We start from the raw sequence: 15,031 nt of genomic DNA, 5'->3' as shown, positions 1-15,031 counted from the left end.
CTTGTTCCACTCTTCATGACCCCAGCTGGGCTTTTCTTGGCAGAGATATTGGAGTGGCTTGCCATTTCCTTCTGCAGCTCATTTTATAGATGAGGAAATAGGGTTCAGGGACTTGGCCAGGGTCACACAGCTAGTCTGAGGCTGGTTCTGAACTCAGGTCTTCCTGACTGCAGGTCTGGTACTCTACCATTATATCAGCTAGCTACCCCTTTTATATTTGTATTAATATTATATATTGTATTGACATACTGATAATGTATTTATTTATTTGCTATGTCTTACTCAATGCCCTTCTTATCACTACCATTCTTAATTAAATCAACCAATAAACATTGATTAAATGTTTATTGTGTGCCAGGCACTGCCCTAAGCCTTGGGGTACAAAAAGAGGTAAAAGGCAGTCCTTACCCTCAAGGAGCTAATTCAAGTCTTTATTATTTCTCAACTGGATGACTACAACTGCCTCCCAAGGGGTTTCCCTCTCTTGAACACCATTAATGCCAAAATAACCTTCCTAAGGCAAACCTGCCTTCATGCCACTCCCTTGCTCAAAAACTTTCCATAGCTCCCCACTACTTACCAAAGTCCACACTCCTTTGCACAGTATTTAAAACTCTCCACAATCTAGCCTTTTTTAAAAGCTTATCTCAGTGTACTCTACTCCAAATTCCTGCCAAACTGGATTACTCACACTATCTTTTATATTTATTTCTTTTTAATCCTTTCTTTCCATCTTAGTAACAACTCTAAGACAAAAGGACTAGGGCTTAAGCAAATAGAATGAAGGGCCTTGACCAGGGCCACACAGCTAGGAAGTGCCTGAGGTCAAATTTGAATTCAGCTTTTCCCGACTCCAGGCCCACACTGTTCTTTAAATCAGTCTTTGAATTCAGTCTACCTGGAATTCCTGCCTGCCACGTTTCCACTGACTAAAACCCAGAAATGGATCAGGACCCAGTTCTGAGGTCATATGGCTTCATGAAGCTTTCCCTGACTCTGCCATCCCTCTTTGCATTCTGACACCCACCATCCAGGAAAATGCATTTCTTATCTGGGCATCTGAGTAGTGCGTGGCGCTGACTAGAGAGGCTTCAGGAAACCCCAGTGCTCAAGTCTGGTCTTGCTCTTCCGTAATAGACTAGTCTGTCAATGTCTTGTAAATTTCAAGCTTCCTTCCAAGTACAGCTCTCGTCACTTTCAGTCTAGGGAAAGAGTTTCCGGAGTCCAGAGTCCGAGTTCAAGCACTCCCCTCCTGGCTCTTTAAAATCATTTTGTATCTATTTATATATATAGATAATGGCCCTATTCTCAAATATAAACCCCTTGAGGGCAAGGATGGTATTTTTCTCTTTGTATCCCCACTGCGTAGCTCCTGACTGCTAGCAACTAAGTGTTAGGTTGATCAAAGCTTTTTGTGAGTTCAATTGCGTTTCACTGATCTGATTTCAACTATTCATTTCCAGCACTTTATAGAGTGCCTTCTGTAAAGCAGGGGCTCAATAAGAGTTTATTTGAATACATCATAGCTACAGGATATTTTCTGATTGATTGATATTTCTATGTTGACCACCATTTCTATGGTGATATTCTTTGTCTTCTTTAACTTAAACTATTTTATTAATGCTCTTTTAAAAAACATTATTAACCCTCAATGATTCTCCCTGTATCTACTCCTCTGCCCTTCACCCCTCCAGCAGACCTCTTGTAACAAATATAGCCAAGCAAGACAAATCAACACATTTTTGTCTGAAAATGTATGCCTTAAGGGACAGGTAGGTAGCACAGTGGAGAGAGCACCAGGCCTAGAGATGGGAAGAACTAGGGTACAAATATAGCCTCAGACATTTCCTGACTGTGTGACCCTGGGCAAGTCACTTAACCCCAGTTGCCTAGCCCTTCACACTCTTCTGCCTTGGAACCCAATCTGTCTTAGAATTCAGACTAGGTGGGGCAGCTAGGTAGCTCAGTGGACTGAGAGCCAGGCCTAGAGATGGGAGATCCTGGTTTCAAATCTGGCCTCAGACACTTCCTAGCTGTGTGACCCTGGACAAGTCACTTGACCCCCATTGCCTAGCCCTTCATGCTCTTCTGCCTTGGAACCAATCTGTTTTAGAATTCATTCTAAGGGGGACAATGAGATGGCTAATTAGACTGAGAGCCAGGTCTCTGGCCCCAGATACTTCCTAGCCTTGTATCCTTGGGCAAGTCATTTAACCTCTACTGTGTATTAATTCTAAGCTGAAAGCATCATTTTCCTACCACAGGGAGGACATGCTTCACTGCTTTAAACTCTCCAAAGCCCTCTCATAATAGTGTTCTTATTCAGTCCCAGGCCTTTGAGGCAAGAATGGCAGGTGCTGTTTATTATTGGACCAACAACCACCAAGGGTTTAGCTGAATTGCCTAAGGTGCTCAAAGAATCTTGGGTGGAGCCAAGATTAGAAACTGGGTCCCTAGACTCCTGCAGTCTATGGTTGGGACACTTGGTTATGCAATCCAAGAGGGCTGTGTTTAGGGTAAGACGACCTGGCTTCCAGTCCTGGGTCTGCCTCCCTGTGCCTGAGTGACTCTGGAGAAGCCCTTTCCCTCCAGCAGTCTATTTCTTTATCTGTGAAATGGCTGGGTTGGACTCGATAAGGTCTTCCAGGCCTATCTGTGGTCTTTAGGAATCTGGAGGATTAGATTAGAGTTGAGAGAAAGTGAGATACCCCGGAAGTGTTAAAGAAGGGGACATCGGATGACCTCCGAGATTCCTTCCAACTTTAAATCTGGGAGCTTACAATTCAGTTTCTTAAACCAGAAGGTTTCTTCAATGGGACATTCCCAAAGGGAAGAATTTCCTCAAAAGCCCCCAGAAATTTCATGGGGGAAACTCCTCACACTTCAGGATGTCATCAGTTAGGACATCTAGGTAGCACCAGAGCTAAAGTTGGGGGGTCCTGGGTTCAAAAGTGGCCTCAGACACTTCTTCAATGTGTGATCCTGGGCAAGTCTTTTAACCCAAATTGCCTAGCCCTAGACATTCTACTGTCTTGGAATCCATCTGCCCTAGAACTCATACAAAGGGGGACAGCTAGGTAGCTCAGTAGAATGAAAGCCAGGCCTAGGGGAGGTCCTGGGTTCCAATTTGACCTCAGATATTTCCTAGCTGTGTGACCCTGGGCAATTCACTTAACCCTAATTACTGAGCTTTTGCCACTCTTTTGTCTTAGAATTCATACTAAGAAAGAAGATAGGAATTTTTTTTTAAAAAGCTATCATCTCTTTGAATCCTCAATCTTCTCTGCCCATCTGATTGAGGCCTGAAGAAAGGCTCCCAAGGCCTCCATTTCAAGAAGGCTCTTTTGGATTGGACGCCATCATCCCCTCCCCCAACCTTCCTCCCCCCTCCACAGCTTTTCCAGTTTGCTTTGTGAATTGCCTTCCTCCTTTCAGTTGTAAGCTCCTCCTAGACAGAGGCTTTCTTTTTCCTTTTTCTTCTGCATTTTCTCCTACTAGCTCCAGCACTTAGCACAATGCTTGCTTGGCACATAGAAGATCCTTAATTAAATGTTTGTCGACTGACTGGTTGACTAAAAAACAACGTTGGACCTCATACAAACTCCACAGGTTCCTGAGACCTTTCTCCCATATAGTTTGCCAAGGTGAGTTCTAGCCTCATCATCCTTGTACTCAATAGACTCCAAGGGCTCCCTCTAACAACTTGGTCCCTTCTGATTTTTCCATTCATCTCCTACATGCATTTACAACCTGAGCAGGCACTTCATGGCCCAGCTACACTGGCCTCACCATTCTTGACACATGACAGCTCCTATCTCTCTGTCTTTACAATGGGTATTCCCCACCCCCATTCCCACCTGCTCCTGGGCCTGGGCCACTTTCCTTCCCTTCCTCCAATTCTCAGAATTTCTTTGCCACCACAAAAAGAGCTACTATTAGTGATTTTTGTACAAATAGGTTTTTTTCTCCCTTTCCCTTTGATCTTTTGGGGGTATAGACCTAGTAGTAGGATTGCTAGGTCAAAGTGTAGGGACAATTTTATAGTCCTTTGGGCAGAATTCCAAATTTATTACAGAATGGCTAAAATAGTTTACAATCCCACCAATACAGCATTAGGTGGCACAGTGGATAGAGCTTTGGGCCTCAATGTAGGAAAATCTGAGTTCAGATCCAACCTCAAACATTATTAGCTAGACAACCCTGGTTAAGTTGCTTAACCTTTGTTTACCTTAATCCACTGGAGAAGGAAATAGCTAATCACTCTAGTACTATGGTGGTGAACCTATGGAACTCATGCCAAAGAGGGCATGTGTGAATCTCTGTGAATCTGAGGACATTCTTTCACTTCACTCCTCTGCCCAGCAGCCCAATGGAAGTGCTTCCTCCCTCCCCTGTCTGGGGTAAGGGAGGGGAGGCACTTGATTTCTGTCCGGGTATGGGGGTGTCATGGCACTCAATCTCTAAAAGGTTCACTATCACTGTTCTAGTATCTTTACCAGGAAAACCCCATGCACCATACATGACTAAATGACTGAAAAGCAACAATGACAACAACTTCCAACATTTGTCATTTTTCTTTTCTATCATGTTAGCCAATCTAATAGATCTAATAGACAAGAGCTGGTACCTCAGAGTTATTTTCATTTGCATTTTTCTAATCAATAGCAATTTAGATAATTTTTTCCATAGTTTTGATTTTGTCTTCTAAAAACTACCTATTTATATTTTTGACAATTTATTGATTGAATATTATTTTAATAAAATTATAAATTTTATCAATTCTTAAATTGTTTAATAAATTTGACTCAGTTCCCTATATATTTTAGAAATGAAGCCTTTATTAGAGAAACTTACTGTAAAATTTTTCCATTTCCTGTTTTCCTTATAATCTTAGTTGAATTGGTTTTGTTTATGCAAACCCTTTTAAATTTAATGTAGTTGAAATTATCCATTTTATTTCCTATGACTCTCTCTATATTTTATTTGGTCATAAATTCTTCCATTATCATAAATTTGACAACTAAAATTTTCCATGTTTCCCTAATTTATTTATGATATTATCCTTTATTTCTAAATCATGCCACCATTTTTATCTTATCTTGGTACACAGTAGAAGATATTGGTCTACAGTTAGACTGCTGTTCAGCTTTCCCAGTAATTTTTGTCAAATACTGAGTTCTTGACCTAAAAACTTAGATCTTTGGATTTATCAAACACTAGATTATTGTAGTGGTCATTTACTACTATCTATTGAGTACCTAATCTAGTCCACAAATCCAATACTCTATTTCTTAGTCAGTACTAGTTGTTTTGATGATTACTACTTTTAAATAGTTTAAGATCTGGCATTGTTAGGTCACCTTCCTTCATATTTTTCTCATTGATTCCCATTATATACTTGGCCATTTTTTCTTTTGAATGAATTTTGTTATTATTCTTTCTAGCTCTAGAAAATAATTCTTTGGTAGTTTGACTGGTATGTAAATAAATAAAGTGATTTAGGTAGAATTGTCATTTTTATTATATTGGCTTGACCTACTTTGAGCAATTAATATTTCTCTAGCTGTTTAGATCTGTCTTTATTTGTGTGAAAAATATTTTATTATGTTCATATAATTCCTGAGTTTGTCTTGACAGGTAGACTCCCAAGTATTTTATGCTGCCAGTATTTATTTTAAATGAAATCTTTCTATCTCCTCTTGCTGGACTTTATGGGCAATATATAGAAATGATGATGATTTATGTGGGTTAATTTTATATCCTGCAACTTTGCTAAAGTTGTTAATTGTTTCAATGAATTTTTTTCAATCCTTATCTTTTTTCTTTGTATGAATTCCAAGACCAAAGAGTTGCAAGGGCTAAGCAATTAGGATTAAGTGACTTGGCCAGAGTCACACAACTAGGAAGTGTCTTAGGCCATATTTGAACCCAGGTCCTCTGGACTTTAGGCCTGGCACTCTATCTACTGTGCTACCTAGCTGTCCCTCAAGTAGTTTTTTATTTGATTTTCTAAATATGCCATTATATTATCTGCAAAAAGAGTGATAGATTTATTTCCTTATTGCTTATTCTTATTCCTTTTTCTTGTCTTATTGCTATAGCTAGCATTTCTAGTACAATATTGAATAATGTTGGTGATCATGGACATCCTTGATTCACCCTTGATCTTATTGGGAAGAGTTCTAGTTTATCTCCATTACAGATAATACTTCCTCTTGGTTTTAGATAGAGATTACTTATTTAAAGGAAAGCCCCATCAAGTTATTTGCTTTTTAGTGTTTTTTTTTTAAGTAGGAATAAGTATTACATTTTATCAAAAGCTTTTTCTGCATCTTTTGAGATAATCATTATTTTTATTATTTTTGTTATTAACATTGTTGATTATGCTTATAGTTCTCCTAATATTGAATCAACCCTGAATTACTGATATAAATCCCATCTGGTCATAGTAAATGATCCTTGTGATATTGTTTTTCATATGGTGAATTAATTCCTGTATATTAAGGAAAATTACTATGTATTCCTATGTCTGGGATCTGGGTCAGAGATATCATCCAGTCTGCTGTTTTGTTTTGTTTTTTATTGTATTTTCTTTGTCTTTAGAATCCCAAGGAATGACTTCCTTTCTAACAGAATTGGGTTGATAAGTGAAGGGGAAAAGGGTTCTTTTCCTGTGTACTGGCTCCCCATGATGGGGAGGGGTGGATAGGTCGATGGAGGACCTCTTAATTAGCTATTCACCTGTTAAAGGTGTCTTTGGATATTCAAAGAAGGGACTGAAAAATGAGCTTCTAAAAATCTACTTTTTAATCTGCTTGACCCAATTAAAGTCCTCTCTACTCAGGTTAGAACCATGGAGACTGATATCTCTTTATCAGTTATGATGCTGGTCTAACTGATAAAGCTGATATGCTCAATAAACATATCTTATCCAAAAATCAGTCTTGAGATAATTTTAATTGTAACACTGTATTGCTGAATTCACTTTGTTAGTATTTTACTTGAAATTTTTGCATCAGTATTCATTGGGGAAATTGGTATATAATTTTCTTTTTCTGCTTTTTCTCTTCCTGGTTTAGGTAACAGATTCTAAGGTTTTTTTTTTTTTAAGACAGGGAGGTTTTGTGCTTATATATATACATATATATATAATACTTATATATAATTATATAATATATATAATTTTTTATCACTAGGGTTTAGCCCAATGCCTGGCATCAAACAAGTTCTCAAGAAATACTTATTGTCTATTGGCTGATTAGTGGTTCAGGAGTGTATCTAGGAAAAAGATTAGGGCTGGATATTTATTTACTTGCATAGAGATAAAAATGAATCCTTGTTTGCTGATGAGATTTTCAACAAAAAAGAGTACAGAAAAGGAGAGGACTGAGTTTTGGAGGACACTTACAGTTAGTGAGCAGAACACGGACCAAGAGGTTTGTTGAGAGAGGGGGAGATAGATTTGGTATAGGAGGTCTGAGAAGGAAAGATAAGATCTGGAATAGCCTGCTTGTGTGGAGTATGATAAAGAGAGCTAGCTAGATCATTTAGTAAGCACAATGCTAAGTGTTGAGGATACACATACAAGTAAATAAGACAATTTTAGTCCCCAGGAGGCAGCTAAGTGGCCCACTGGTTAGAGAACTGGACTTTGGGGTGAGGAAGATCTGAATAAGAAGCCAACCTCAGACAGAACCTGTATAGCTATATGATCCTGGATAAGTCATTTAACATTTCTCAGCCTCAGTTTCTTCATTTCTAAAATGAGGGTAATAATAGTAATATTATCACAATTGTTGTGAGGATCAAATGAGATAATAAATACAGAAAAGAGAGAGAAAAGGGGGAGGAGGAGGGTGCTGTCCTGGGAGCCTTGGAGATAGCCAGGAAGTGGCTTGAAGCATTGATAAGGGAAGGCTCACCTAACCTATCAGAGCTTAGCAGCTCAGGGACAGTCCAAGGTTCAGGGAACTTGGGAGAATAAGAATAATGTCACACAGCATGATGGGGATGGCTGGAAGTCTTTTATGGAAGAGAAAACCCTAGACTGAGCTTCTGGAGGGCAGGAACATTTTTGATTTGTGTGTGTGTAGTTTTTCTTTATTTCTTCAGCCTTTAGCATAGTGCCTGGTACTAAGTACTTAATGACTTGAGGGGAAAAAAAAACACCACCTGGGCTCAGTTGAAATTAAAGAATTGATAACAAGCAGCAGTCATCATTCTACCTTTTAGTATTTAGTGTGATTTTGAACAAATCTCCGTTGGCATTTCTGGGTGTCCTGTAGATAAAGTGAGGGGCTTGGGTTAGATTATCACTCTCAGGGGTTCCAAGGTCTATCTGTGCCCAGTAGGAGCTTAAAACTGCTGGAAATGTGCAAAGTCACCCAAGTGGGGTTCATAAACATTCAGGAGAGTTTAAGCTACTCCCAAGTATATGAAGAGTGCATCTCTCTCTCTATTTGACACTATATTTGGTCAGTGAACTGGTTCTAAATTGGATAAGAGAAATAAAATCAGTCTAAATCGCGTTGGGGAAATGGTCCCAAACTTCTCCCTGAAACAAAATCTTTTTTTTTTTTTAAACAAGTGTTCTGGTGATGCCAGATGGGCTGGTATTCAGGTTGGGAGATAGGGGGAGGGCTGCCTCCTGATACCCCGTGTTTGATACAGTGAGGAAGTCGGAAGGGATGTCCCTTCTTGGTCTGGTCTTAAATCTAGTATCCTTCACCTCATCTGAGCCTGGAAGAAAGACATGGTGGGGAAGCTAAAGCCTGTGAAGGGCAATGTTGTGCCCAACACCTGGAGCCAGACTTTAAGAGGCAGTCTCCCTTACTCCAGAAACAGTGGGAGCCACTGAAGGCTCTAGAGTAGGCACATCCGCTGTTCAGATCCGAGTGGTGAAGGGAGACTAATTACTAATTCCTTACTCCCCCTTCTCCTCGCTGACCTCCCCTACCCCCACCGGGTCTGAGTGTCAGTTTCCCCTTTGGTGACCAGAGGAAGTTGCATTAGCCGTCCTGAATTTCCCTTCCAGCTCTAGCCTGTCCAAGTGGAAGGACACGAGTGACAGGAGTGGGGGAAGTTCTTGTATTTGCCTCCAGCTCAAGGTCACGCCGGATGCCCCGCCTCCCTCGGTCTCTCCTAGGAAGCCTGCCCTCCCAGTCCCGCCCCGGGATCCTCTCAGAGGAGACCAGTTCCTTTAAGGCGTTCGGCGGCGAGTCGGGTGCGGGGCGTTTTGTCCCCTGCGGGCCGCCGTGCGCGGGGGGGCTGGGGCGGGGCGGTGTCGGGGGCGGGGCTGGAGCCGGGGCGGGGGAGCGCCGGCGGGGGGTCAAAGGTGACGCCGCGCACCACGTGGGCGGCTGCCTGACTCCGTCCTTCCCGCAGGAGCCGCGGCGGCGCCAGGGCGCTCGGCTTGGGTTACAGGCGCGGCCCGAGGAGCGCGGACGGTCCAGCCCGAGCTTAGCCCCAGCCCGAGCCCGAGCCCGGCCCGCCATGGTCATCAAGACGGATGAGCTACCGCCCGCCGCCCCCGCCGAGAGCCCCCGGGAGCCCGGCCCGCAGGGCGGCGGGAAGGCCCGGCCCAGCCCGGCCGGTGAGCGGGGAGGGAGCATGGGGTGGGGGCGGGATCTCCCCAGGACTCCTGCGAGACCTTTCGGGCTGCGGTCGGTCTGTCCCCCCGGCCTTGGACCTCCTTCCGGCCTTAGACACCCCGACCTTGGACCTTTCTCCCCGGCTTTACCCCTGAATCCCTTTTCTGAAACCCCCTGACCTTGGACCCTTCCCCAGCTTTTCTCCCAGGTCCCCATCTGAAACCCCTCTTCCGAACTGCAGTCTGCTTTTCCACCCTTCCTCAGATCCCCCTCCCCGACTTTACTTCTGAACCGTCATCTGAGGGAGAACCTCTCCCCCCGCCCCCCCCCCCCGACCTTGGACCCCCTCCCTGGTTTTACCTCTGAATCCCTATTCAGAGATCCCCCCTCCCCTTGGACTGCAGCTGGCCTGTCTCCCTGGCCTTGGACTCCATCCCCGGCCTTGTCTTTGAACCTCCATTCTGAGACTCTCCAGGCTGCAGCTGCCCTAGCCCCCCTCCCACCTTGGGCCTCTTCCCTGGCCTTTTCTCTGAACCCCTATTCTAAGACCCTCCGACACTAAACTTGTTCCGCCTTTTCTGAGACCCCTATATGAGCCCCCCTAGACTTCAGCCTTTCCTGCCTAACTCCCGACCTTGGATCCTTCTCTCTATCCTTTCTCTGAGACCCTCCCCCCCCCCCCCCCCCTTAGTCGTCCCCTATCTCCCGGCCTCCCAGCCTCAGGCCCTTCTCTCTCTCTGGGCCTTCTCCTGCTTCCCCGATTTCTCCTACTCCTGCCAAGCTTCCGATGCCCTTCCATCCACCCCCCCTCACCTCCCTGTTCTCTCCCACTTCCTTCACCTGCTCCCTGACCTTCCCAAGGCTGCTCCCCCCCATGTGGGTCTAACGGGTCCAACTCTGCTCCCCAGACCCTTCATCCTGTGTCTCCCCCTCCCCCTAGACCTTCCCCTCCTCCCAGTCCTGTCCTATCTTCTCCTCCCCTTTCTCTCAACCTCCTCTGCCTCCCCCAGACTCTCTCCTCCCAGATACAGCCTCTGAGAGTCTCACTGCCCTCCCACTTTTGGTCTCTAGAGTGAGGAGGGGATCAGGCTGGGCCCCAGAATGGGGGCCTGCAAGGTTGAATGGGGCCTGCTAGCCTCCCTGCCCCACCCCCTTCCTGAAGGTCACCTTCACCTCCTGCTGGGCTGGACCCTTCCTCCACCATCAGCTCAGGGGAGGTAGAGTTACCCCCACACATGCACACCTCCCTTTCCTTGCTGTCCCATCAGGGGTTCCCCTGCCCCCCCAACTCTGCACGTGGTTCTCCCCACCATCCCCCTGCTGTTAAAGGGACACAATCTAGATCCTGCCCCCTCCCCTTTCTCTTTGCTCCTGGCCTTCCAGTGGGGGCCAAGGGCTGCCAGTACCACTGGGGTGGGAGTGGGCAACTGTATTCCGTCATTTTTTGTGCATTTTGGCAGCTGTCATGCATAGTAGGGATGTGTGGCCCAGGGATTGTGGGGATGGTTGTGTGGGTCCCTTCCCTGTTCCCTTTCCTGCCTGCCAGGACCTCTTGGGCCTTTGCTGTAAGGCCTTCCAGGCCTGGGGTCCCCGTCCTCCTCCTATGATGGAGATGATAGGGGGATCCCTAGAGGCCCCAGGCTAGTCTCTTGCCCTGCCGCCATGCTTCCTTAGTGGTAGACAGGCCTGTGCTTGCAGATAGGCCCCAAGTGTTAGCTTGTGGAAATGCCGTGGCTCCACGGGGGCCCTCCAAGCTGAGCTACACCATGCAGAGATCTGTCTCCTTGGCCCAAACTGTCAAAGGTCCTCTGTCCCCCTTCTCTGGCATTTAGTCCTTGCTCCCTTAGGCCTTGAGGGATTCATTTGTTGGAACCCCACTCCTCTTGGGATCGTGATGGGTGTGTGTTTAAGAATTGGGGAGACTGGGCCTGTGCTCCTGGGGCTCTGCTCTGCTGTGCTCCTGGGGCAGCAGAAGGGGGGAGCTTCTGATTTTATTCCTAACTTTGTAAGATCCTTTACCAAGGTTGTTAGCCTCTTGGTTTTCAGTGGATGGTAGGAAGCTAGTCAGGACCCCCTTCCTTTGCAGTTAGTATTTTCTAGCTTCCTCCTTTCCCCCTTCTGAGCTTGGTGCGAGACTCAGGTGTGACCTTCATGTCTGTGGGCCTGGACAGCTTTGAAAGGACAAGTTGAATTTCTGCAGATGATTTTTCTAGCTGTCTGGATTCAGGAGACTGGAGGGAGGGAGCCCCAGGGGCTTCTTAGCTCAGCACATGTGCTGTAGTATGTGGGGGCAGGCTGGGAGGAGTCTCTGGGGTTCATGCTCTTTTTCCCTTCCCTAAGGTTTCATCTGTTGCCTGGCCCTGGGGAACAGGGAGGGATGGGGGTTAGCAGAGAAGGCGTTTGTGTCCTGACTTGATCATTAACCCATCTTATTGCGAAAAATGGGTCAGCTCCAGAGTTGCTGTTGTGAAGGCAAAGTTCACTGGTGTTGATTCCGCCCCCCCCCCCCCTTCCCACTTTCCTCTCCCATCCCACAAAGCCATCCCAGTGGGGCAGGCATCAGCCAAGTGGGGAGTGCCTGGGGTGGGGCCAGCTTTCTCCCTTTCTCTTGAGTCCCTTCAGTTCCTCTACCTGCCCCCTTAACTCTTTGTGCCACCAGTCTTTGAGAGTCTAGGCCTGACAGTTCCTTTCTAGCTCTGGCATGCTGTGGAATGAGCATCCCAAGTTTCCAGGCTTGGTCTGGGGTTCAGCAAGTCGGTGGGGGCTTCTCACTGTACTCTGGCTTTTGTTGGAGGAGAGAGCATGCCTTCTGCCCCTCTCCCAATCCCCTTCTTTCCTCGAGGAGTGAGTGAACTCTGCCCTGGTATGTTGCTGCCTGCCCACAGGAGTTGCAGCTCTGTAGGCACTTTCTTATTGCTAGTCTAAAGGAACCCTGGAGAGTGGTGGAGGACAAGACTGGTGTGGCCAGTGGTGAGCAGCCCTAGCAGCATCTCCCGCCGACAGGTGGGGATGGAGATGTGGAATTCCCCAGGCTGGTTCGGGCCTCAGCTAGTCTCCAGGCTTCTCTGGACTGGGACTGAATGGTGGGGACTACTTAGCCAAGATTCCTGTTTGGGAGAGAATAAGGGTGGTGGCAGCCATTCCCCATTGTGGGGCAGGGTAGAGGTCTGGGTCAACATCTAGAATGTTTAAAGCTATAGCAGTCTTAGAGCAGTGGGGAGTGGAGGTAGAGGGAGGATCCTGGAAGATTCTGGCATAGACTATGAGTACTAGAGATTTTGAGGGGCAACCTTTAAGGCCCTCTTCCAGCTCAAAAACCTGTGCTCCTGCCATGCCTGTTTTATAGATGAGGAAATTAAGAGGTTCAGCCCAAGGACACAGTCCGTGGAGATCCAGAACTGGGGCCAGAGGGGTGGGATGACTTGGGGTGTCTGATTTTCTTCATCTAGTGCTCTTTGGCAGAGAAGTGTAGTGTATTTTCTAGTGTATTTGAATTCTAAATGGAAGATAGGAGCTGCAGTTTGGGGCTGTACTTAGGGGTGGTGCAGGGGATGGTTGAAGACTCTCTGGAGACTCAGGCCCTAAAATAGGGCATCCTGCCTGTGGCCTTTGACCTGCAGGAACCAAGACCCTCTAAAAGCCCTCCCTTCTGGGGAAGCCTGCTCTGGCTTGGAGCCCCCCCTCCCCCCTCATTTAGAGAGGAAGAAACTGAGCAGCAGCAAAGGGGTCTTCATGGTTAATATTTGAGTCTCCTCTGTCTAGGGAAAAGAATAACTCTTGGGTGTTAAGAGATCAGGCAGGTTTTTCAAGTTCTTTCTAATGTGTTCTGTGTGCTTTTCTAAGTGTCTGCCCTTAGGGTGATCACCTTGGGGAAAGCTAGCATTTTGTTGGGCTTTGGGGTTTGGAGGGGGACTGGAAGGGAGGGATCCTGGAACAACTGACTTAAACTCTAAAGGGAGTCAAAGAAGCCACCACAAGGTGGTCAGGGGCAATCTCCCCCCATCTCAGGCTGTTACCCTGACTCCAACAAAGATTCCAAGTGGCCTTTTGGCTTTGAAGCAGTCAGGCCGTGCCATCGTCCTCATCAGCTCAGTCTCTTATTCAGGGGGCCTGCCAACAGCTCCCTTCATCAGGCAGGCAGGCAGGATCTGCCTACTTTCCACCCCCCTTACTCTTGAGAATGGGGTGTGGGAGGACAGGCCTGGTAGCTGTCTAGTCTCCCCTTCATGGATTCCCTGAGGCAGGGGTGTATCTCCTCACTGGGCAGGGTTACCTGCTGCTGCATTTAAGGGGAAAGTGTTGAGGCCTGGCTAGGTCTTGGGAGGGACCTGGGCCCAGATCCAGACTCCTGTAAGAGAAGCTAAGCCAGGTGTGCAATGGGAGGGGGGTGGTAAGGAGTAGGGAGGAGCACACCCAGCTACCTTGTGTGTGTGTGTGTGTGTGTGTGTTTTCTGGGTTTCCTGGTCAACTCCATTTCTATGTCAGGTTTCTACAACCCTGGGTTAGGAGCCCTGTGGGCCTGGGAAGCTGGCCTTGATCTCACAGATTGAGAACAATCAGGCAATGGGCAAATGATAAGTTACTAAACAAATTTCATTTCACTCTCCTCTGTTGATTGTTGGACATGAGATCTAGAGAGAGGATCAGGCCGAACGGGGGCGGGCAGAGGTGATTTCTATTAGCTAGGATTCTCCCTATTCTTCTTTGGTTATTTCTTTGTGTCCCCAGGACCCCCCTCCCATCTCCAAAGAGGCCTCCAGAGAAACCTAAATGAATACTTCCTATTTCAAGATGATGGTGATCACAGGCCAGCCACCCTCCAGGGTGAAAGCAGGAGACAGAATCCCTCTCCTATGGTGGGGGCATTTGCAGTTTTATCAGCGCCTCAGAGCAGTCTCTGGGCCACCCAGGCAGACAGCATGGAATTGGAGAAAGAGTTTGATTTGAGGAACTCTCCTGCTAACAAACTTGCACGACCTTGGGCAAGTGACTGAATTTGCCTGGGCCCCCATTGGAAAAGGAAGGATGAAGGCTAAATGACCTCAAACTCCCAGTGATTTCAAAACAAAGCAAAAAAAAAAAAAGGCCCCAAATAGCCTGTCTTCTTCTCTCTGTCGCATTTACAGGAGAAGAAAGTGGGGGTGGCTTGGTGGGTGGGCACAGGGAGGAGAGGGAGCTGGGTCCTGCAACCCCCCAGTGAGAAAAGGATTCTGAGGTTGAGGAAGAATGAGGGCTTGTTGGGCTTTCAGAATTGAGCTCACTTTACCATGGCAAGGGGAGGGGATTTACCTTTGGGTAATGGGATTAGGTTCTGGATGCTCACATTCTCACTTCCTCAGGTTTCCTGCTTGGGCCTGGGCCACCAGCATCATTTCTACCCCTGAGAATTCACACAGTAGAAATCAGGGGGTGGAGACCCAGGCTTCCAGTTAAGAACCTTT

General features: G+C 46.4%; 1 protein-coding gene across 2 annotated transcripts in view; it reads left to right on the top strand.

The window, feature by feature from the left end:
* Positions 1-9,313: 9,313 nt before the first annotated feature.
* CLUH (clustered mitochondria homolog) overlaps positions 9,314-15,031 on the top strand; it is a 32,189-nt gene continuing 26,471 nt past the window's right edge. For both annotated transcript variants that reach the window (XM_056819640.1, XM_056819639.1), the window contains exon 1: positions 9,314-9,592. In XM_056819640.1, coding sequence (XP_056675618.1) covers positions 9,493-9,592 — 100 coding nt within the window. In that variant the 5' untranslated portion in view covers positions 9,314-9,492. The remainder of the gene's footprint in view (positions 9,593-15,031) is intronic.

This window comes from Monodelphis domestica, chromosome 2 (assembly GCF_027887165.1).
Source record: "Monodelphis domestica isolate mMonDom1 chromosome 2, mMonDom1.pri, whole genome shotgun sequence".
Classification (NCBI taxonomy): domain Eukaryota; kingdom Metazoa; phylum Chordata; class Mammalia; order Didelphimorphia; family Didelphidae; genus Monodelphis; species Monodelphis domestica.
Note: the sequence above shows the minus strand (reverse complement) of the source record. Positions and strands in the feature narration are given on the sequence as shown.